This window comes from Somniosus microcephalus, chromosome 7 (genome assembly GCF_052327205.1).
Source record: "Somniosus microcephalus isolate GS21.2 chromosome 7, FLI_Smic_1.0, whole genome shotgun sequence".
Taxonomy (NCBI): Eukaryota; Metazoa; Chordata; class Chondrichthyes; order Squaliformes; family Somniosidae; genus Somniosus; species Somniosus microcephalus.
In genome coordinates this window covers 219074223-219097872 of record NC_140993.1, presented here as the reverse complement: position 1 = coordinate 219097872, position 23650 = coordinate 219074223, and the positions used below count along the sequence as shown (strand labels likewise).

The 23650-nt window shown below is 43.2% G+C and overlaps 1 protein-coding gene across 1 annotated transcript in view; it reads right to left on the bottom strand.

Moving 5' to 3' along the window:
• Positions 1-2260: 2260 nt before the first annotated feature.
• Positions 2261-23650, bottom strand: part of cyb5a (cytochrome b5 type A (microsomal)) — a 59725-nt gene continuing 38335 nt past the window's right edge. The window contains exons 2-5 of the mRNA XM_085993421.1: positions 18894-19022; positions 9559-9588; positions 6245-6279; positions 2261-4165 (exon numbers count right to left, since the gene is read on the bottom strand). Of these exons, the coding sequence (XP_085849547.1) occupies positions 4084-4165; positions 6245-6279; positions 9559-9588; positions 18894-19022 (276 nt within the window). The 3' untranslated portion in view covers positions 2261-4083. The remainder of the gene's footprint in view (positions 4166-6244; positions 6280-9558; positions 9589-18893; positions 19023-23650) is intronic.

The window sequence follows — 23650 nt, the reverse complement described above, 5'->3', positions numbered from 1 at the left end:
GCTGCGTGTGATGGGCACTGTCACGGCTACCATAGTAGCACAGGCCTTGCTGCAGCCCACTTGAGCCCGGTGCCTCAGCCTATGCAGATCCTGCCTCTAGACTACCCTTTACATTACGCGCAGTCAGTTTCTGAGTTGGTGTCGGTGAGTGACAGATGAAGTGACGCTGTGAGGAGGAGGATTAGGAATGAGCAGACCGCTGTTGCCCAAAGGGCTTCAATGTCGCTGGAAGGAGACACACCGCGGGACACACTGGAAAGAGACACCGCGAGACACACTCGCTGGACGGAGACACCGTGGGACACTCGCTGGAAGGAGACACCGTGGGACACTCGCTGGAAGGAGACACACCGTGGGACACTCGCTGGAAGGAGACACACCGTGGGACACTCGCTGGAAGGAGACACACTGTGGGACACACTCGCTGGAAGGAGAGACACTCACTGGAAGGAGAGACACCGCGAGACACACTCGCTGGAAGGAGACACTGCGGGTACGGTGGTGCTCGGATTCCCACGTGCGCAGTCAATGGCACCCTGTACCTATGGGAATCCAGCCTGAGAAACGAGTCTGAAATGCCCACTCATTCTGGCTATTGTCATCACAGGGGAAATTTACATAACTCCCATCCCTGGCAAACAATCCATCCGTCACCTTATTTATGCAGAGTGGATTTTGACACTCAAGGTCTCTGGTTGCACCCTCGAAGGAACCAGAGGCAAAAAAATATGGGCGTTGGTGACCTTGACAGATATTGATAATGCCCGCCAGCAGGGAACAGGTCTTCTAGGAGCCTGCAGATGTCTGCCACCACCTGATGTGACCTCAGCCTGCGAAAGTACTGCTCTTCCCAGAGGTCAAGGAAGTTGTACCTCTGTCTGTGAGCCCCCTCTCCTGTGCGCCTCCCTTCCTAGCATGTGCTGATGCCACCACAGCATGTCATCGCCGCCGTGGATGGTGGTCATCCTCTTCTGATGTGCTGTCAACACACATCCAACGTGCCTCCCATCCTGATTTTCTCAGTTTGAAAGCTTCCAAGGTTGAAAAAGAGATGTATCCACACAAGAACTCTTTGCTAAACATTTGCCAGAGGGAACGGAAACAACAGGTACATTATCCCATCTGAGAAAAAGCTCACTTAATGACAAGTTTAAATACCCTGTGGCTCAATTTCTCAAGCCCCAGGAAACCAGTGTTGGAGATGTTAAATTTATAGTGAAGTTAAAATCAATTTACAAATGCCTCTAACGTCCAAGGACGTTATTTGCACCAATAAATATCTGCCCGCAATAACTGAATCCCTGACTTTGGCAAGTAGGTTTCTCGCCGGCATCCAAATGTGCCTCTGTTAAGGCCGGCAGTGGGCGAGTTGGAGCTGGTTTGCAGTCCGGATCGAAATTTCATTAATTTTAATTCCCCCCACCTGCCCATTCTTTGGGGGGGGGGGGGGGGGGTTTAAAATTCCCCCTCTGGTGTCACAGCAATGAAAGGCTCCAACATAAATTTTTGAACAAGTTGGATTCCATTTCCATCATCCACATGACAGGCCTCCTGGGATTAGAATTTTCACTAATGTAAACTGTTAGAATAAGATTTGTGCCACAATGAGCATTATGAATGTGCAGTGAGCCCAAGACAGTCTCAGCCCATTTCTTCTGGGCTTTAACACCGAAATGCTCTTAATTCAGTGGTAATTGTCATGTTCCGGTGTCACACAGTTGAATTGGTATAGGAACTGGAAGTGTCAGCTTGCATCTAACTCGTGCTATCTGAAGTGAAATTACTGATGCCACCACATTCCTCACTGGGAGAATCAAAAAAATTAATTCCTCCCCCCATTCCGCTATCAGAAAAAAAAAAATGTAGATGTGCCCTGTTACATTACCAAAATATAGTTTCTGTTTCAAAGCCCAAAGTGCAAATTTCCCTACTGGAGCTCCATGATTAGCTGAGCCATATATAGCAGGAAGGTCCCGAAATAAAAACCCCAGTCTGCTGAGGCTGGGCGAGGACAGGGCTCAACTATGATGCTTCTCCCTGCTTCATGGTCAAATAGCTTGCTGACATTCACCAACTCTTGCACATGGATAGTGGCTATTTAAAGAGGGGGCTGGAGGCTGCCCATGAAATTGTAATCCTGCAAGGCATCAGCGGCTTACGAAGGGGAGGAAATTTGGGAAACAAAGCAGTCTGGACTGTTCCATGCACAAAATTCAAATCTAACTTTGATCAATAAAAGTGAGAAAAGATGCTTTGAAAGTACTATTTACCCATATATAGTATTTATTTGTATTCATCTGATTAATCAGGTACATTATTCCATTGCTATTTTAATTGAAAAATACATTTTTCAACAGATGTGATAATACAAAAGATTATATTAGTTATTTCAGAATCATTGCATATCGGGGATCTTCTCAAAAATTGCATAGTCAAACAATACAAAGGCACTCCCGACATGTCAGAGAACCGTAGCACTTCAAGAAACTTTCTGTTGAGAGCAACCTAGTTATGATGATCGGACGGGAAATGATCCTTGCAGCTGAGCCACTTTGGTGACTCTTCTCTCAGGTAAGTACAGTCATCGTGTAAAATCTACTAATAGACATTCTTGTTCCCTTTCCCCCTCCCCTCAGAAGCACTCCTGGCATTTTGAAACAGAAAATGTTCTGTTTCAAAATGTTCTAACTGTGGAAAGACAACGTGCTAGACCTGATGCTATTGCTCATGTAGCATGTAGTCCAATCAGAGTCCAAACCCAACCAGCCCACATGTTACAAAACAAAAATAAAAAAGTTTACTTATGACAAACAGAGAAACCTACTGCTTCACATTTAGCATTTCGGGCACCAAAAACAATCGGTTTTTTTGTTTTGTTGACACTCTCCAGTCTCAGGTAGTGCAATAAAATTTATGAGACCCATATAAATACCTCCACCCAAATTAATGCTTTGAATACAAAACAAGTACGACTAAAGGAAAGAATAAGCATAAAAGTTACTACAGAGAAAGGTATGATTGAACTGCAATAGTTCCCGAGGCTAGAAAATCCTTGGAGTTACACTGATCCCACAGGCAAAGTCATTGTGGGTGCACAACCTTGCCCAAGGGATAAATGCAATTCGTGGGAAATTTCTAGCCCCGCATTTCTAACGTACTAGGGCTTCATTCTCTTTACAGAGTGGAACTCGCTGCCACAGGGAGTGGTTGAAGCAGAGCTTGGACACATTTAAAGGAGGCTTGATGCTTACACAAGGGAGAAGAGAATGGAGGGATTATGGGGGCAATGTGGCAAGAGGTAATTAGAAGGGGAGGCGGCTCATGGCGTATAAACACCAGCATAGCACAGTTGGACCAGTTTATGTGCTATATATTCTATGTAATTCTTTAAGTGAACAGGTCATTCGTCATTATCGTATAGGCAACCACCCCTACAATGTGAATGTAGACACAGAAAATCCAGGCATTTTTCATTTTTGCATTCCCTCAAAGATACATCGCTCATACATATGAACCAAGAATATTATCTGCCAGTCAACACCGAGTACTATTACAAGGACACAGTCTTGCTTAGAACGTGGCCTCAAAAAAATTCTTGTTTGAATACTCTATAGGTTTAACAATATTAGCTATTCAGTGTGGAAAGAAGGTCCAAGGTTACTCAAATTTCAAACTGTATCTTAATGGCTCACAGGCACAGTTTTAAACTAGTCTTTCCTGGGAAGCATCAGAATAAGCTACAATGTTGATTTTCAACCATCCGAATATTAAAATCACAGGAGTATCAAAAGTGGACAAATATTCACAAGTGCGGAGGTACAAGGTCTAAAACAGATGCAAAGGATTTGCTTTGCCGATGGGGTAGAAATTAGTCTATTCAAAGATTGGGTGCAGGCTGTTCTACTACTAACTTGGTATGCTTTGCATCTGTTTTACATCAGAAAAATGGTTGCAAAGCCTAATAATTTCTACCACAGTCACTTCAATGAAAGTAACAGTTTTCAGGTTTTGTTTTTACTAATTTGTAATAGGCTGCAATCGAGCAATATGAAATAGTGCCATTATCTCTTCGACGTGTAGTGTTCAGTGATCTGTTGCATAAAATCGATATAGGAGGGCCACAGCCATGCCTGCTATTGCTGGGATTATCCAACTGTACCACCAACTGCAAGAAAAGAACAGCCACAGAATTAGAAACAGCATAATGGAAAAGTCACTTTTCTTAACTTAAACACTTGGTTAGGATATCCCCACTTTATATAGGAACAGGAGTAGGCCTTTCAACCCCTCGAGCCTATTCCGCCATTCATAAGATCATGGCTGATCTGTGACAACTCTGCGTACCTGCCTTTGGCCCATATCCCTTAATACCCTTGGTTAACAAAAAGCTATCAATCTCCGATTTAAAATTAATAATTGATCTAGCATCAATTGCCATTTGCAGTAGAGAGTTCCAAACTTCTACCATCTTGTGTGTGTAGAAGTGTTTCCTAATTTCACTCCTGAAAGATCTGGCTCTAATTTTTAGACTATGCCCCCAGTCCTAGAATCCCCAACCAGTGGAAATAGTTTCTCTCGATCTACCCTATCTGTTCCCCTTAATATCCTGAAAACTTCGATCAGATCACCCCTTAACCTTACAAATTCTAGGGAACACAACGCTAAATTGTGTAATCTCTCCTCGTAACTTAACCCCTGAAGTCCGGGTATCATTCTGGTAAACCTACGCTGCACTCTCTCCAAGGCCAATATATCCTTCCTAAGGTGTGGTGCCCAGAACTGCTCACAGTGCTCCAGGTGTGGCCTAACCAGGGTTTTGTATAGCTGCAGCATAACTTCTACCCCCTTGTATTCTAGTCCTCTAGATATAAAGGCCAGCGTTCCATTAGCCTTTTTGATTATTTTCTGTATCTGTTCATGACATTTTAATGATTTATGTACTTGGACCCCCAAGTCTCTTTGGACATCTACTGTTTTTAGCTTTTTACTATTTATAAAAGTACCCTGTTCTATCCTTTTTAGTTCTAAAGAGAATGACCTCACATTTGCTTACATTGAAATCCATTTGCCACAGTTTTGCCCATTCACTTAATCTATTAATATCACTCTGTAATGTTATGCTTTCATCTACAATGCCACCTATCTTTGTGTAATCAGCAAATTTTGATATATTGCTTTTTATGCCATCATCTAAGTTGTTAATAAATATTGTGAATAGTTGCGGCCACAACACAGATCCCTGTGGGACACCACTAGTCACATCCTGCCAATTTGAGTACCTACCCATTATCCCTACTCTCTCCTACCGCTCAGCCAACTTACTAACCAGGTCAATAATTTGCCCTCAATGCCATGGGCTTCTACCTTAGATAAGTCTCTTATGTGGGACTTTATCAAATGCCTTCTGGGATATAAATAACATCGATAGACATTCCCCTGTCTACTACTTTAGTCACCTCTTCAAAAAATGCATTCAGGTTTGTCAGGCATGACCTAGCTTTCACAAATCCATGCTAACTCCCGCTGATCAACTGAAAATTTGAGGTGTTCAGTCACCCTATCCTTAATTATAGACTCTAGAAATGTGCCCACAACAGATGTTAGGCTAACTGGTCTATAATTAAGCAAAAGCAGCCATTGCAAACGCACCTCATGGTTCATGAGTAAATGCTCCTGATTGAGAGCTTGTGTATAAAGAAAGCATTTACGATATTTGTACAAATGACAGAGGAAATCTTTCTCCCCCCACCCTTCCCTCAGGTTCATTCCCGGGTCTGTATGGAGGTAACTGATCTCAACCATTAAAAAATGGTGGTGGAGGAAGGGGGGGGGGGGGGGGGGGGGGAGAAAGTGGTGGTGTTGGGAATGCTGCAAGGACATAGAATTCTATGAATGAAGTAAATCAAACGGATACAATTTACCAGAAAAAAAGAACAAACTTCGATGGAAAACACTGCAAAATCAAGCTTAAAATTGCTAGAATGGAGTAAAATAATGGTGAATTATGCAATTCCATCAGGTCATCTCCAATTTAACAAAGAAAACTTGTTAGATTTTGGTTTATAAACATGTAATGGCACAAATATTTGAGAGGCCAAAATGCTCGGTCACATGAATACCGACAAACACTGTACTTCAAACTTAGTTTAATATTTGAAGGGCAATGCTACAATATACTTTATGGCAGAAAAACATTAACTGCATTGAAAAAAAAGGTTAATTGCCAACAGAGACAATTTTGTACCTCGATTCAGACTCCAGTATGATAATGCCTGGTTCCTGTAATAGAAAGACCAAGGAGTTAATCCATGAATATGAACAGTGTCAACCAGGAAGTTACCAGTTGCACCAACTTTTCCACATATGATGGGCTCCGAATACATTTCAGGGCCTTTCATCGCAATTACTGCTAATTTCTAGTCACTATATAGGGGCCTCTTTGACCAAGCCTTTGGTCATCTGCCCTAATTTTTCCTTATGTGGCTCGGTGTCAAATTTTGTGTCTTATAATACTCCTGTGAAGCGCCTTGGGACATTTTACTACATTAAAGGTGCGATATAAATACAAGTTGTTGTTGAGGAAAGGAAATCTGTCGTCCTTACGCGGTCTGGCCTATATGTAACTCCAGTCCCACACCAACATGGTTGACTCTTAACTGCCCGCTGAAGTGGCCTAGGAAGCCACTCCGTTGTGTCAAACCGCTACTCAGTGGTTAAAGTAGGGAGCCCACCACCATCTTCTCAGGCTAACTAAGGATGAGCAATAAATGCTGGTCTTGCCAGTCATGCTCACATACCAAGATGAATTTTTTTTAAAAATATAAAGTGCAGCTGTGAGTCATGTACAAGACAACTCCCTACTTTCCAACCCATCTGATTTTCTCTTTTCTCCCCCCCAAAAGCTTTCACCTGCAGAAGCAGCTTTATCTTCGAGCAGCAGGAGACTAATCTTTGACCAAGCTTTTGGCCATCTGCCCTAATTTCTCCTTATGTGGCTTGGTGTCAAATGCTTTGTCTTCTAATACTCCTGTGAAGCGCCTTGGGATGTTTTACTACATTAAAAGGCGCTATATAAATGCAAGTTGTTGTATTGGGGAGGTGTTGCATCAGTGATTACACCCACACCAATACAATAAATTTCGTTTAACGTGCTACAGAGTGCAGTAGGGGACTGGTATTAAAGGAGAATAGAGTGAGAGCCCAGTGCTGTAAAGTGCAATAAGCATGGCCTGGGTCTTTTGCCTCACACGACTCCTGCCAATATTTCAGCAGATCTGGGGTGGATGCAGGCAGCAAGCTATACAGGAATGTATCTGGGAGTATGCAAACTACATGCAAATGACAGAAACACAGTCTCTGCTTTGCTTTCTGCCATTTGTATTCTTCATATGCTGGACAAAAAAAGGTCACCTTTGGTGTCCAGCATTCAAGAATCAGAGGAAAGGCCTGTGCAAAGGTGCTCAAAGCACATCTTTGCACATGCTCCTTTACCAAGATTGGTTGCCTTGTGACGGAATAAGCCATATTCCAAGAAATACACCATAATATGAACAGATTTCTGATATTTTTAATACATGATATGCTGGGTTTAAAAGTCTGGAAAGCCTTGGAGACACAGGCTGCAAACCGAAAACAGGCTTCTGAGATGGGATGGTTTGATAACACAAGCTGTAAAAAACACACAAGCTTTGAAATGGGAATTGATCGTCAATGCTAAAACAATGGCCCTATTGAAATAGCAGTTTGGCGCTTCCAGGAGGTCTGGAGTTTGGGAGAAACACAATGGAATGACCCAAGTAAAGTGTTAAGAACTAACATGTGAAGCAGAAATACAGAATATTAAAAAACCATGTGCCTTTGTAAAAGTATCAAATAAGACAGGAAACATAAGATTAAATATGCAACCAATTGAGATAGCTAGAAATGCATTAAACACCCTGGTTAAAGTGGTTTTAATTTACATATTGTAAATATGATACCTATAGAACACTTTGAAGATATGGCTTCAATAGATGCACCAAGCAATTACATTGTTTTTGTGTTGAACTTGGAACACCACGGAGTCACAACATCTGCAGTTATAACCAGTTAAGCCAATACTAAGAATTGAATGAAAGGCCTGCGATAAGAATGGCATCAAATAAAGACTAGTGTCAGTGTTTTATGAAGTTTTTGGAACAGCTAAAAGTAGAGACATAATTATGCATGCAGCAGCTAAATTGACAGTAAGAATAGAAAGAAATCAACAGAAAGAATGACTTAGAGATAATTAGCTTACATCAGCAGAAAACTTCAAAGGATTTACTATTGTAAAAAGGATATAAAAATAGACCTTTTCAAATGGAAAGTCAGAAGTCTTGGGTTCTCGGCTTCAGAACCACTCAGCCTACAATTTTGAGTCTCGGGCAATCAAGGTATTTGATTTTGGTGGGTATTCGGGATTAAGAATAAGTAGAAGTGTGGAAATGTAACGAAGTTAAGATTTGAGAATAAGGATCTCTGATAAGAAATGTAAGCTATTTGTATTTTGAATTGTTAATGTTGCGACTGACTCAACAGCTGTTAAATGAATGTCGGCTCTTAAATAAATCTATATATTTTTAGAATTGTCTCGAGTATTTCTGTATCAATCTCGCAAACCCAATTTCTGTACACTCTTTTGTAAGGAGTTGCAGAATTCGGGGGGGGGGGGGGGGGGTATTCCGGGCCCTCATAATATCCAGACGGTTACAGTCCAGTTAAACTTATTAAAAGTGCTATCCGGAGAGCGGTAACATCTTCAGTTGTTCCTTTCCTTTGGGGAGAGATAGCCTGAACCTTTAGACCCATTTAAGCGTCTTATAGAATTCGGCTATCTCTAACTTTAGTTGAAGGTGAATGTCTGAGGAATACGTCGATCTGGGGGAGCCCGAAAAGGGTTAGGACTTGTAATTATCCCTTCAGCCTCACATTCTTAAATACAGGCAGTTCATCAGGTTGCTGCTTCCTCCCACTGCAGCAGGCTTCAAAACTTGCTGCTGCAAGTCTCCAGCCCCAGACCAGTGCAACTCCCAGGTGGAGGCCAGGAAGCCCACCTTCCATATGTAGATGGTGCCAGGGCTGAGGTTGGGGAGCAATTCCAAAGTAGATGGAAGTTCTGTTCTGCCCTGCCAGAGATGCGCTATGACCTGTTGTTTCTTTAGAAGCACTTTCTTTTAGAAAAGTATTCCTCCAGGTAGTCTTTCCTTCTACTTTTCAGTTACATTTGCTTTAAAACAAACAGAAACTTGCAAGTAGGAAGATTCAAAATTATTTTTTCTTTCACAAGTAGTGTACCTGCCACATATACTTGCTCTGTAGCTGTTACTTGCTCTGTGTTGGGCTCCCGTGAGCAGGTAGACAACAATCCTGAATATATTTCTTAAACATGGAATGTAACCTAATTTTGAACTAGATCCCTTGAAATCTGCCAACTGCTTGCAAGATATCAAATTAGATTTTAACACTCACGACTACTGCTGATTATGTATAACAAACAGCAGAAACACCCCTATTCCAACAGAAGCAAGATCACCTTACCTTTGACTCTTGAAAAGCAGCTCGGTCATCCTGGTATAAGAAAGGTGAAACAAGTGAATATTAAAACTTGAATTTGAAAATCTGGTAGCCTTGCCTCAAAGAATTCAACTCAAAAATTACTTATTGAACCAAGTTTTAAACCTGATTATCTGGGTCTTCTACCTACCCTGATTATCTGGGTCCTATACCTACCTCTCCATTTTATACTATTTGTTAGAAACTGGTATATTCATATACCCGATAATATAGATGAGCCTCCTGAAGAGGAGTGGACTGAGCCGGGAACCAGAGCAGAGGCCAATAAAGAGCGGGGTCAGAGAGGGGCCTGAACTCACTGCGAGCAGCCAGAGGAGCGGCGGACCACGCCGGGAACCGGAGCAGAGGCCAGGAAATAAAGAGCGGGTTCGGAGAGGGGCCTGAACTCACTGCGAGCAGCCGGAGGAGTGGACCGAGCCGGGAACCGGAGCAGAGAGGAAAAAATCCAAGAGTCCAAAAAACAAGGAGTGACGTCACAGGAAAGCAGGGAAGCGATTGGTTGGTCAGTATTTCTCTCTTTATCTTGGGCATTGGTTTAAATCAAGAGCCGGGATTAAAAACTAAATGTTCAAAAAGAGGGAGCTGATGGGTGAGTAAAGTGTTTTTACTTGGCTTTCAAAGTTTTTAAGTTTATTCCAGCTAAGTTAGTAAATAGTCTGTTAATTAGAGGTATGGTAGGGCAGCTCACACCCGTGGAATGCACATCCTGTGCCATGTGGGAAGTCCTGGACGACCACATGTGCGGGAAGTGTCGCCAGCTACAGCAGCTCAAGCATCCGCGAGGCCGAGAGCTACGTGGATAGCACGTTTCAGGAGGTGGTCACCCCGCAGCTTAAGCGCGTGCAGGCAGAGAGGGAATGGGTGACAGTCAGACAGAAGAGGACCACCAGGCAGGTAGTGCAGGAGTCCCCAAGCCCATCTTGCTAACCAACCAGTATTCTGTTCTGAGTACTGGTAAGGGCAATGGTTCCTCTGGAGAGTGCAGCCAGAGCCAAGTCCACAGCACCATGGAAGACTCAGCTGCACAGGTGGGGGGGGGGGGGGGGGGGGGAAAGATGAGAGAGAGCAATAGTGATAGGGGATTCAATAGTTAGGGGAGCAGACAGGCATTTCTGCAGCTGCAGTCATGACTCCAGGATAGTATGTTGCCTCCCTGGTTCCAGGGTCAAGGATATCACTGAACGGCTGCAGGGCATTCTGAGGGGGGAGGGTGAACAGCCAGAGGTCGTGGTCCAAATCAGTACCAATGACATAGGTAGGAAGAGGGATGAGATCCCACAGGCAGAGTTTAGGGAGCTAGAGAAAAGAGGTTAAAAAACAGGACCTCAAAAGCTAGTAATCTCCAATTACTACCAGTGCCACGTGCTAATGAGTACAGAAATAGGAAGATAGAGCAGGTGAATTCGTGGCTGGAGAGAGGGTGTGGGAGGGAGGGTGGGTTTTAGATTCCTGAGGAATTGGAACTGTTTCTAGGGGAGGTGGCACCTCAACGGGGACAGGACCAATATCCTCACGGGAGGGTTTGCTAGTGCTGTTAGGGAGGATTTAAACTAGCTTGGCAGGGGGATGGAAACCTAAGTATAGAGTCAATAGGGAGGGAAGAAAAACTGGAATTGGAAAACAAAAACAGAAAGTAAATTGGAAGGACAGAGGAATCAAGGGCTAGATAATAGTCAACAGGAGGTTTGCCTGTACTATATCATATATACTTCAATGCAAGGAGTATAGCGAACAAGGCAGATGAGCTGAGGGCAGAGGTAGATACTTGGGACTATGATTACAGCTATGTGGCTGAAAGGGGGGCAGGTATGGCAGCTCAACATTCCTGGTTACAGGATTTTCAGACGGGATAGAGAGGGAGGTAAAAAGGGGGCGGGGTCGCAGTATTGATTAAAGAAACTATTACAGCTGTGAGGAGGGATGATATGTTGGAGGGATCATCAAACGAGGCCATATGGGTTGGATTGAAAAACAAAAAAGGGGCGATCACACTGCTGGGAGTGTACTACAGACCCCCAAACAGTGAGAGGGAGATAGAAGAACAAATATGTAGACAAATTTCTGAGAAGTGCAAAAACTATATAGGGCAGTAATAGTAGGGAATTTCAACTACCCCAATATTAACTGGGATAGGGTATAGAGGGTGCAGAGTTCCTGAAATGCATCCAGGAGAACTTTTTTTAGCCAGTATGTAGCAAGCCCAACAGGGGAAGGGGCAGTTCTGGACTTAGTTTTAGGGAATGAAGCTGGGCAGGTAGAAGGCCATCAGTGGGGAAGCATTTTGGTGCTAGTGACCATAATTCTGTTAGATTTAAAGGTAGTTATGGAAAAGGACAAGGATAGGCCAGGAATAAAAATTCTAAACTGGGGAAAAGCAAATGTTGCTAAGCTCAGGAGGACATTTAGCCATAGTGGACTGGAAACAGCTACTTGAAGGTAAATCAGTGGGAGGCATTCAAGGAGGAGATCCGGAGGGTTCAGACCAAATTATGTGCCCTTAAAGAAAAAAGGTGGGACTAACAAATCTAGAGCCCCCTGGATGTCTAGGGACATACAGGGTAGGATAAAGAAAAAAAAGGGAGTATGACAGATACCGAGGGCTAAATACTCCAGAATCTTTAGAGTACAGAAATTGCAGGGGTGCAATTAAAAAGAATAAGGAAAGCAAAGAGAGCATGAAAAATTCTTGGCAAGTAAAATCAAGGAAAACCCAAAGATGTTTTATAAATATATTAAGAGTAAGAGGATAACTAAAGAAAGGGTTGGGCCTATTAGAGATCATGTGGGTAATGTGTGTGGGGAGGCAGGAGACATCAGTAGGGTTCTTAATGAATACTTTGTGTCTGTTTTCACAAAGGAGAGGGGCGAAGCAGACATTAATATTTCACACTCCTCCCCCCTGATAACAGATGAAATAAACATAGTGAGAGGGGAATTATTAAGGGGTTTAGCAGCTTTAAAAGTGGATAAATCCCCAGGCCTGGATGAAATGTATCCCAGACTGTTAAGCAAAGCAAGAGGAAATAGCAGAGGTTCTGACCATCATTTTTCAATCCTCTCTGGCTTCAGGTGTGGTGCCAGAGGACTGCTAATGTGGTACCCTTGTTTAAAAAGGGAGAAAAGGATAGACCGAGTAATTACAGGCCAGTCAGCCTAACCTCGGTGTTGGGAAAATTATTGGAAAGAATTCTGAAGGACAGGATAAATCTTCATTTAGAAATACATGGATTAATCAATGATAGTCAGCATGGATTTGTTAAGGGAAGGTTGTGTCTGACAAACTTGATTGAATTTTTTGAGCTGGTAACAAGGAGGGTAGATGAGGGTAGTGCATTTGATGTAGTGTATATGGACTTTAGCAAGGATTTTGATAAGGCTCCACATGGCAGGCTGGTCACTAAGTTAAAAGCCCATGGGATCCAGGGCAAAGTGTCAAGTTGGATTCAAATCTGGCTCGAAAACAGGAAACAGAGGGTAATGGTTGCTGGGTGTTTTTGTGACTGGAAGGCTGTTTCCAGTGGGGTTCCGCAGGGCTCAGTACTAGGTCCCTTGCTTTTTGTGGTAGATATCAACGATTTAGACTTGAATATAGGAGGTATGATTAAGAAGTTTGTAGATGATACTAAAATCAGCTGTGTGGTTGATACTGAAGGAAGCAAGCTGTAGACTGCAGGAAGATATCAATAAATTGGTCAGGTGGGCAGAACAGTGGCAAATGGAATTCAATCCGGAGAAGTGTGGGGTAATGCATTTGGGGAGGGCTAACAAGGAAAGGGAATACACATTAAATGGTAGGACATTGAGTAGCGTAGAGGAACAAAGGGAACTTGGAGTGCATGTCCACAGATCCCTGAAGGTAGCAGGCCAGGTAGATAAGGTGGTTAAGAAGGCATACGGAATGCTTGCCTTTATTAGCCGTGGCATAGAATACAAGAGCAGGGAGATTATGCTTCAACTGTATAAAACACTAGTTAGGCCTCAGCTAGAGTACTGCGTGCAGTTTTGGTCACCACATTACAGGAAAAATGTGATTGCACTAGAGAGGATACAGAGGCGATTAAAAGGATGTTGCTGGGAGTAGAGAATCTTAGCTATGAGGAAAGACTTGATAGGCTGGGTCTGTTTTCCTTGGATCAGAGGAGGTTGAGGAGAGACCTTAGAGGTGTATAAAATTATGAGGGGCATAGATAAAGTGGATAGAAAGGACCCATTTCCCTTAGCAGAGGGATCAAAAACCAGGGGGCACAGATTTAAAGTAATTGGTGGAAGGGTTAGAGGAGATTGGAGGGGAAATTTCGTCACCCAGAGGGTTGTGGGGTCTGGAACTCACTGCCTGAAAGGGTGGTAGATGCAGGAACCCTAACCACGTTTAAAAAGTACTTGGATGTGCACTTGGGATGCTCTAACCTGCAGGGCTACGGACCAAGAGCTGGGAAGTGGGATTAGGCTGGATAGCTCTTTGTTGGCCAGTGCGGACACGATGGGCCAAAATGGCCTCCATCCGTGCTGTAACTTTATGATTCTATGAAAATCTAAGAACACACTTTCAGCAACCCCCAGTTTAGATTAGAACTTATAAACAACCTGGATTTGGGTACAAAGGGTCATAATATCAAAATTTGCAGAGGACACTAAAATAGGGAGTTGGGTTAATTGTGGAGAAGACAGTAAGCAACTTCAGGAGGTCAGACAAATTAGTAGATTGGGATGTAAAAGGAAATTTAATGCAGAGAAACAGGAGGTGAGACACATTTTGGGAGGACAAATTAGTGTGCACTAAATGGAAAATCTAAAGCAAGTCAGGAAAACCATTTCCACTCAGTAAAATGGTAACTAGACAACATAAATTTAAGATCAACACTAAGAGGGGGGAGGATAGGTGAATAATATTTTTAATGCTGAAGATTGTTAGGACAAGTAATAACCTACCAGAAATAGGAGTGGAAGCAGAATCCACAATAACATTTTAAAGAGCGAAGTGGTTAAATATTTTAAACAGAAACAAAGACTTGCATTTATATAGCGCCTTTCACGACCTCAGGACGTCCCAAAGCACTTTACAGCCAATTAAGTTTTGAAGTGTAGTTACTGTTGTGATGTAGGAAACGCGGCAGCCAATTTGTACACAGCAAGCTCCCACAAACAGCAATGTGATAATAACCAGATAATCTGTTGCAGTGATGTTGATTGAGGGATAAATATTGGCCAGGACACCAAAATAGTGCCATGGGATTTTTTATGTCCACCTGGGAGAGCAGACGGAGCCTTGGTTTTAATGTCTCATCCAAAAGAGGGCACCTCCGACAGTACAGCACTCCCTCAGTACTGTACTGGAGTGTCAGCTTAGATTTTTGTGCTCAAGTCCCGGGAGTGGGACTTGCACCCACAACCTTCTGACTCAGGCGAGAAATAGTGCTACCCACTGAGGCACGGCTGACACCTTAGCTTAGTTAAGAAATAAATGGGTATAAGGGTATGGGAAAAAAGGGAATGTAATTAAAGGGACAGCTCTTTCGGAGAGCCTAGGATAGGACAGACAGGATAGGCCAAATGGCTTCTTTCTGTGCTGTAAAGTTTTAGACCTCTACATTGCAGCACACTGCTGAAAAGTCAGAAACAAAAAACACTTTTCCACTTTTACTTTGATGAACAATGTTAAATTTAAGCAACAGTAAAAAAAAATTAAGTTATATCCATTCTGTTGCATCAGTGAATAAAATGCATGCAGACTAACTTTATCTTCTCAATGGCACAAATTTTAACAGAATTGCAGGAACCTAGTTGGCTTTCTCCACACTGATCACTGCTTCCACAGTGCAATGGTTCTCAAAACCATGAAATTGTCCTTGAAGAATATCATACTCAATTGTCAACGTTAACAAAGCAAATTATTGCTTGAAGTATCAGCCAATAATCCCAGCCTCCATCAAGTCAGTGATGCCGCTGTGTATCCCAGCTGTTAATTTGCAATCACCAAAATCACAAGCTAAACGGTAGCAGAATATATTTCTGGGAGGCAAGTGTGACCCTGAGCTTCCAGTGGCTTGCCATTTTAATTCTCCATCCCGCTCTGACCTCTCCGCCCTCGGCCTCCTACACTGTTCCAATGAAACTTAATGCAAGCTCGAGGAACAGCACCTCATCTTTCGATTCGGCACTTTACAACCTTCCAGACTCAACATTGAGTTCAACAACTTCAGATCATAACCATGGCTCCCATTTTCTTGGACAGCAGGTGCTGACAATGGTTCTGCTGTAACCACTTACACCTTCTCTGGACCCATCTTTTGGTTCTGCTTTAACCACTTACACCTTCTCTGGACCCATCTTTTGTTTCATTGTTCAAATTACCACCCCTCTTCACCTTGCACCATCATCCCTTTTGTTATTCAATCATTCTTGCCCTCCACCCTATTACAGGCTTTCCCTTTTGTTCTTTCCTCTCCACCCTTTTTCCCTAGCTCTGTACTTACTTATAAACTGTTAAATCTCTAACTTCTTCCAGTTCTGATGAAAGGTCATCAGAAATGTTAACTTTGTTTCTCTCGCCACAGATGCTGCCTGACCTGCTAAGTGTTTCCAGCATTTTCTATTTTTAGCCTGGATAGAAATGGAACCAGATGAGGGCAGTCCCACCCAGCTGGACAACGGAGGAGCAGTGTTGGAGGAAGATGTAGTGGTCAACCATGTCAAAGGCTGCAGACAGGTTGGGAAGGATGAGGAGGGATAATGCACCACGGTCACAATCACATAGATGTCATTTGTGATTTTGACAAGGTCTCTTTTAGTGCTCTGGCGGGGCGGAAAGCTGACTGGAGATATTCAAACATGGAGTTGCGAGAAGACATTATGTTGTAATAATACAGTATAAGGGAGCTATTCTCCAACTGAATGCTGCCAGTGAGGAGCGCAGCTTGCAGGGAACAGTGCTTGCAAAATTGCAGGCCCATATACCTCAAGTTTCCATTTAATTAAATTAACGAACAGAAAATCAAAGGCTGCAGGCTGGTGATTTTTTTTTCACTATCAGGGATCCCCGTGAGCGCCGCTCCACGCTGGGAATGCCCAACCACAGAATTACCACATAGAAATCGGCAGAAGTTATACGAAGGCTTTATAATGCACTAGGCAGACTGCATTAAGAATATTATGTTCAGATTTGACCATCCCACCATATTTAAAAGATATGCTTCCATTAGAAAGGATTCAGAAAAAAGGAACAAGACTGATCCCAAGTGTAAATAGGATAGGCTACAAGGAAAGATTAGAAAAGTTTAAACAGTATAAAATAAAGGGGTTAAGGGGAGACCTCATCGAAGTATAGTCTGGCTCCCTGTCCTCGCACATATCTTGCCACTACCTCTCAGAAGAGAAGTAGTAATAATCAGGCCCTATAGTAAACTCAGAACTGCCTATTAATGAAGATCTCCAGGAGCTCCCACGATGCTGCCTTAAGTCTGGAAATCCCTTCGGGTTAGCAGTCAGAACAAAACAATTTCCTACATTACAACAACGGTACACTTCAAAGTGCTTCATTGGCTGTAAAGCGCTTTGGAATGTCTTGAGTCATGAAATGCGCTATATAAATGCAAGTCTTTTTATTCGCTCCCCATCACCAGAGGCCATAGAGTAGATGATGAACTTGTACATCAATATTTTATGCTGCTTTCCAAGCTGCCATATATCGTGTGAATGCGATTTGCCTGTTAAATGCAATGGGCGGTATAACGTGGTACTCTTGTTACAGGTATCCTATGTGGGAAGAGGTTTCACTGAAGATGTTTTCCTTTGTCAAGCTCTCTGTCCCGGATAGTTGAGGATTTCTTTGGCAACATCCATTTTGCCATTGTAACAAGCCCCAAGGAACAGCAACAGCACTCCTTATTTCTACTAAAGGCAAATCTACACAGCGATGAACAGAATGAAACAGCAGAGGTACAGGTGCAGATCTATATCGCCGTAGACATTCACAACGTGGGGCTGGCCATGCACCTCACCATTTTTGCTGGCACTTTGGCCATCATGAAATACCGGTTACAAGGCAACTTTGAAGTGCAGCCTGATGCGGTGAACAAACCTCCTTACTGCTGCACCAGAGACCTGATCAAGGAGCTCGCGCTCTGCAGCACCAACCTGACCCTGGCAACTGGAGGAGCAGGCCAACCATTTAAACTTCACTCATATTATCACAGAGGAGTAAGCACAGCTGTTTGCCAGAAATAAACGGAGGAATTAAGATGCTACAAGGTCAATCGGCAACTTCGAAATTGATGTTCATGCAAATAGCTAATGGGTATCGGGTTTTGGCCATTATAAGCGACAGTCCATTTTAAATGTGGACGTTTTAAGTGGTGGGGACTGTACATAAAATATCAAATGGTATAAATAGGGTAAACCCAGATTATTATTTTGAAGTATACCAAGGAAATAAAACCAGAGAACATGAATAGAAATTAGTGGAAAGTAAATTTAGAATAGATATCTGGAAAAATTTCCTCTACTCAGTGATAAATGGAATAATCTACCAAGCAGTGTAAGAGAGGCAAAAATAGTGGAATTGTTCAAAATGAGATGCCATGATAAGAAAGTTAATGTTCTAGAGAAATGAAGCATAGTTGAAACCCTCTTTTGCATCTTTGAGCCATTTCCAGATTCCAATGCTGTCCTGGCTGGACTTCCATCTGCCCCCCTCCATAAACCAGCTCACCAAGCTTCTGCTGCCCGTACCTTGCCACATCAAGTCTCGCTCACCCATCACACCTGTCCTTGCTGAGCTAAGTGGGCCCCTCGTCCCACAATTCCTCAAATTTAAAATTCTCATCTCTACCTTTAAATTATCCATAGTCTCACCTCTACCAATTTCTGTAATCTCCTCTAGTTCCAACAACCCCACTTCCCAAACTCTCCGTTCCCGAGACTTTGACCTCCTGCACATCCCACCTACCTTTGCCCCATCAATAGTGGCCGTTCCTTCAGGTGCCTAGGTTGTTCGTTCTGGGACTCCCTACTGAAGCCTCTCTACCTCTACTTCCCTCTCCTCCATTAAGGCCCTCTTTAAAATCCACCTCTGACCAAGCTTTCAGTCATCCCTCCTAATTTCTCTCTCTCTGGCTTGACATCGATGTTCTTTTTCTTCATGCCTCTGAAGTCCCTTGGACATTCTTCTACTTTAAAAGTACTACATAAATATAAATTGTTTTGTTTAATTAAGATGGGTCAATGACCTTGTGATCTCTAATTCTTTTTTTTTTTTTTTTTAAATAAAGTGCTACAAATCTAATAACGATTATAGGACTTACAGGATGAAGTTCTCCTATGACGTATTTTTTGGTCATTTCTCGGGCATCAGTAGAATGTCCAACATCTTCAAAGGCTTCTGTACCATCACCTCCTGCTTGCTCCTTCAGCACTTCTTCTCCACCTGGATGCTGCAAGACAAAAAAGTTTCAGGGCTAGCAATTTAAATTGAAGAAAGAGCAGTATTATTTCCTCATGCACTTGCATCTAAAAATGCAGACTATGTAGGAGGAACATCCCCCAACTTAAAAACAAACTCTTCCTTGTATTTGCAGTGCCCCATTTATTCCTCAAATTCCTTTGGCGTCTGTGGTGATCACTGGACACATCACACAGTCACAGAAGAAGTAGTGTCAGTGAACTGCTCTGTCATTTCACTTGGGAGAAATCCTCAACTTGTTCCTTCCCTGGTTTCACAATAACGTTCCGGCACACTAGTAGAATACCACTGCTCAACCCTCCCAAGCTAATCCTTCCGCAAAAGGATTTCCAACTTGATGCTCATCAAGATGTTCCTGTGGAATTGCTCGAAGTTGGTTGATTGCAATATGCAATATTTAATGTGATGCCACTTTTCCAAAAAGGAGGATTTTGTAAAATCTTTACCACTGGACGACGTGCACAGGTGGGCAAACATAAATCCGAAGTGAATTTAAAACAAATCAATATACAGAATCACTTTCAGCTTTAGTCAAAGATTGATAAGTTCTACAAGATTGGGTCTGTTTAAACCTAGCGGAAATATCTACCGATTTGTATTATTTGAGGAGATCCAACATTTTGATAGTTACAGAGGCCCTTGGCAGTCTTCTGTAACATTTTTGCAATGTTATTTTTGCCTCAGTGCTGCACTGTTCGAGGTGCCGTCTTTTGGATGAGACGTTAAACCGAGGCCCCGTCTGCTCTCAGGTGGACGTAAATGATCCCAAGGTACTATTTTGAAGAAGAGCAGGGGAGTCCTCCCTGGTGTCCTGGCCCATATTTATCCCTCAATCCACGTAACAAAAAAACCCCAGATTATCTGGTCATTATCGCATTGCTGTTTGTGGGAGCTTGCTGTGCACACATTGGCTGCCGCGTTTCCCATATTACAACAGTGACTACACTCCAAAAGTACTTCATTGGCTGTAAAGCACTTTGGGACGTCTGGTGGTCGTGAAAGGCGCTATATAAATACAAGTCTTTCTTTCAGTCTGACTGACATCATGAGGTACAGGCTCAGTATGCCCTCGGTTATCTCTCATCACAATCTATGGCAGTGCATTATTGTTTATAGGAATTATTCCCAATCACAAAACTGATTTGGCCAAAAAAATAGCAGGAAATAAATTAGCACCAACAATGGATTGCAAAAGACAAAAGAGAGAGTCCATAGCAATTGCAACCGGTGAACAAAATATTTTTGCAAGTGGGAATACTGTATTAAAATGCATGCCAGTAAACCTGATTTTAAACAAGGGGGGGGGTAAGGCTATAAGAAAAGAACTCTCAAATTTAAACATAAAATAAGATACAAGCACTGTAACAATATATTTTTCTTTTTGTTCATAACTAGAAACCCAAGAGGGTGATATTGGATAGCACCAGCGTTCCAGCGTGAACTGGGCACTGGGCATGATGCCTGTACCGGAGTGGGTAGGCCCAAGGCCTGATTGAAATCGGGCCTCGGGCCTCATAAAATTCGACCAGTGAGCTGCCTGGGGACTTGCAGCAGGCAGACGGGTGTAGATTTCGGGCTGTTGCCAGCAGGTAGGTCCTATTGGGGGGGGGGGGGGGGGGGGGGAGGTGGGGGGAATGGGAGAGGGGAGGTGCGAATGGGGTCCAGTAACGGTCTTCAGAATGCCAGTCAAGCAAGTAGGAGCACTCCTGCTCCTCCCGGCTCCACATTCAGGTACTTGTATGCTTTTTAAGTTTGCCTTTTTGGTGGCAGCTGCCAGCAGTCCCTTTAAGAACCGCTGGTTAGGCCACATGTAGACATGGTTATCCTGAACCCAGAAAGTCTGTCCCCAGCTGTATTCAGGGCAGCCCAAGTTCAGGAAGGGGTCCTGTTAACAGGCACTAAGCCTCCTATTTATATATGGAAAATCCCAATGCCTGTTTCAGGCGAGGGCCCTGTATGCCTATACCAATATGGCGGGTGGCGCACTTCCGGCACGGAATGTGCGCACAAACTCCCCATTACATTGTCCACTTAAGTGCCTGTTTTATGCCTGTAAAACAGGGGCCGAGTCAATGAATTTTTAAGCCTAAATCTGTCAGCGAAATTTAGACCGTTAATGGACAGGGAAGAAAGCAATCAGAAAATAAGTCAAACTAAACTTCACTCACACTTTCTACAAACCAGTAAGAGAGCAATATTGTAAAACAGAGCGCCAACACACCGGGAGGAGAAATAAAGCTTTTTTTAAAAAGGGGGAAAAAAGAGCATGACAGTATGAGAAATAAAGTGAGAAACATTTAAAAATATATATTCTCAGGAGATATTTGTTCCATTTATTTTTCTTGGCTTTTTATTTATTTGACCACCTCAATTTTTCCCCTTCCCATCCGCTCCTGGAGGTATTAACTCGCGCCGATTCCAGCAGTCCCCTGCCCACCCTCAGTATAAACCCTATTACATGTGAAACAATCAGTTACACAGGCTTTGTAACTTAAGCTGTAGGGATATGCAACATTCCTTCACTTTTAAATACAAAGTAATTGCTGGAAACACAAAGCGGGCCACGTCAGAAGGAAATGGCAGGTCAATGGCCGGGAATGTCCTTGGAGCTGCTTCCTAAAGTGCGGTGGAGAGCCTGTTTATGTAAACGGGGTTTCTGCCGCACTTCCGGCAAAGTTACGGCGGCTGGAGCGGGACCAGCTCAGAGGAAATTCCCGGCCAATATTTCAGGCAGGGTCCTTCTTCAAATTTCTTTATTCGTGCATGAAAGCCTGAAGGGCAAATCTAACAGTTGGAGACATTAAAATTGGTGGCACATTTCTAAAGAGGGATGTGGGAAGAGAGAGGGGTCAGGGGCAATGTTCCAGCAAAATTATTATTATTTTTTTTATTTTTTTTTGGAGGAGGGCGGCCCCTTTTAAGGGGCTGCGCAGCCTATTCAAATCACTGCGCCGCGCTTTCCAGAGCGGCATTGAGCAGCCCACGCGGGACCTGCAGATCGCTACGGGGCCGCGCAGTTTAAAGAGAACATTGGTCAGGGGCATGCTCCCCAGAAAGGTTTGATGGTTTACATGAAAAATGGTATGGTCTGGTTAATTTTAAACACGTACCCACTACAATTTAAAATGTTTAATCTTAAAGAAAAAAAAGTGAAATCGGATGTTCTGATTTCAAGCAGATCAATCACACCATCATTTTCCTAAAAGTTACATCAATAGTCAATCCCCTGCTCAGATTCCCTGACCCCAGTCACAGGTACTCTACCCCTTCCAGACTCTCTTCAGAGATACTGTACCCCATCCAACACCTCACACTTTCACAGATAATGGGGGGGGGGGGGGGGGGAGTTTAACCCCCCCTTGGAGGGGGGCAAATTAAAAAAAACGCTAACTGTTAACTCGACCCACTACAAATGCACCTACTTTTGGTTTAAGCGCAGCAAAATAGGGGGCATCCGAATAACCCACTCGGGAGAGGCAGGTCCGTGATTATAATATTTAAATGAGGCTCTGTTCCTCAGATTGCGGCAACCATTTAAATTTAACGCTGACCAGCCGGGTTTCCCAAGGCTCAGGAAACCCGGCAGATAAAGGTAGGCAGGAGCTGCCAGATCCAGCAGGCAAGTGCTTTTTATAGCACTGTTTGTGGGCCAGGAGGAGCTGGAGTGCTTCCCCCCCGGCCCCTCAAGCAAATCTTCTACTGCGATCATCCAACCCCCTCTCTGTCGACCCCTGGTGATCTTCAGACCCACCCCATCACCATGCCTAGATCTTTCCCTCCCTCCTAGTTGACACACTGAGCCCCCCACCATGCCCCGATCTTTTCCAATTGCTGGGGACCATCCCTAAATGCTGACACAAGAACCAGGCTGACAGTTGTCATGTATGAGACTATCACACGCACATCCGAACTCCACCTTGTTCTTTAGCAGAATGTTATGAAAGAGAATTTGGAAAAGAAAGCTTTATATTCTCATTCTCTTTCCAAATAAAGTAATTGAAAAGCAGTGCAAATATATATGCATAATATATATATTTTTATGTACAAAACACAACACAACCAACTTTAGACCACCAGAGCTGTTCTCTAGGGCATAACAGTGCTGGTCATAAGCGGTCCAAATATCTTGTATTCAGGTGCGTACCTACACTGTCCAATATCTAATTGCACAATAGGCTGGATGTTTTATCTTTCACAGGTGCGCTCACATGCACTTCTCAATCTTTCCAATAGACAGACTGAAAAATACGATAGTGAGACAAGACCAGATACAAATCGTTAAGCTGCTTTATTTTAGACAGCTAGCAAACACACCAACAATTCTAAACCAACCTCCCTTACTTCACTCAACTTTCACTTCTACCCTTAAAAAATGAAAAACTAAAATAAACCATGTTCCCTGTCCGTTTTGTCAGCGGATTTGTTTTAGGAACTACCTTACTTTCTAGGCAACTTCCTCACTTGAAAAGCTGACCTCCTGCATCTTAGCTGCCAGTTCTAAGTCCACACCCACATCTCAGAGTCTCATTTAAAAACTTGATAGGCTTCCTACGTGTCCAATTGTTTACCCTTGTTCCCAGTAAGTCAGATGGATATCCA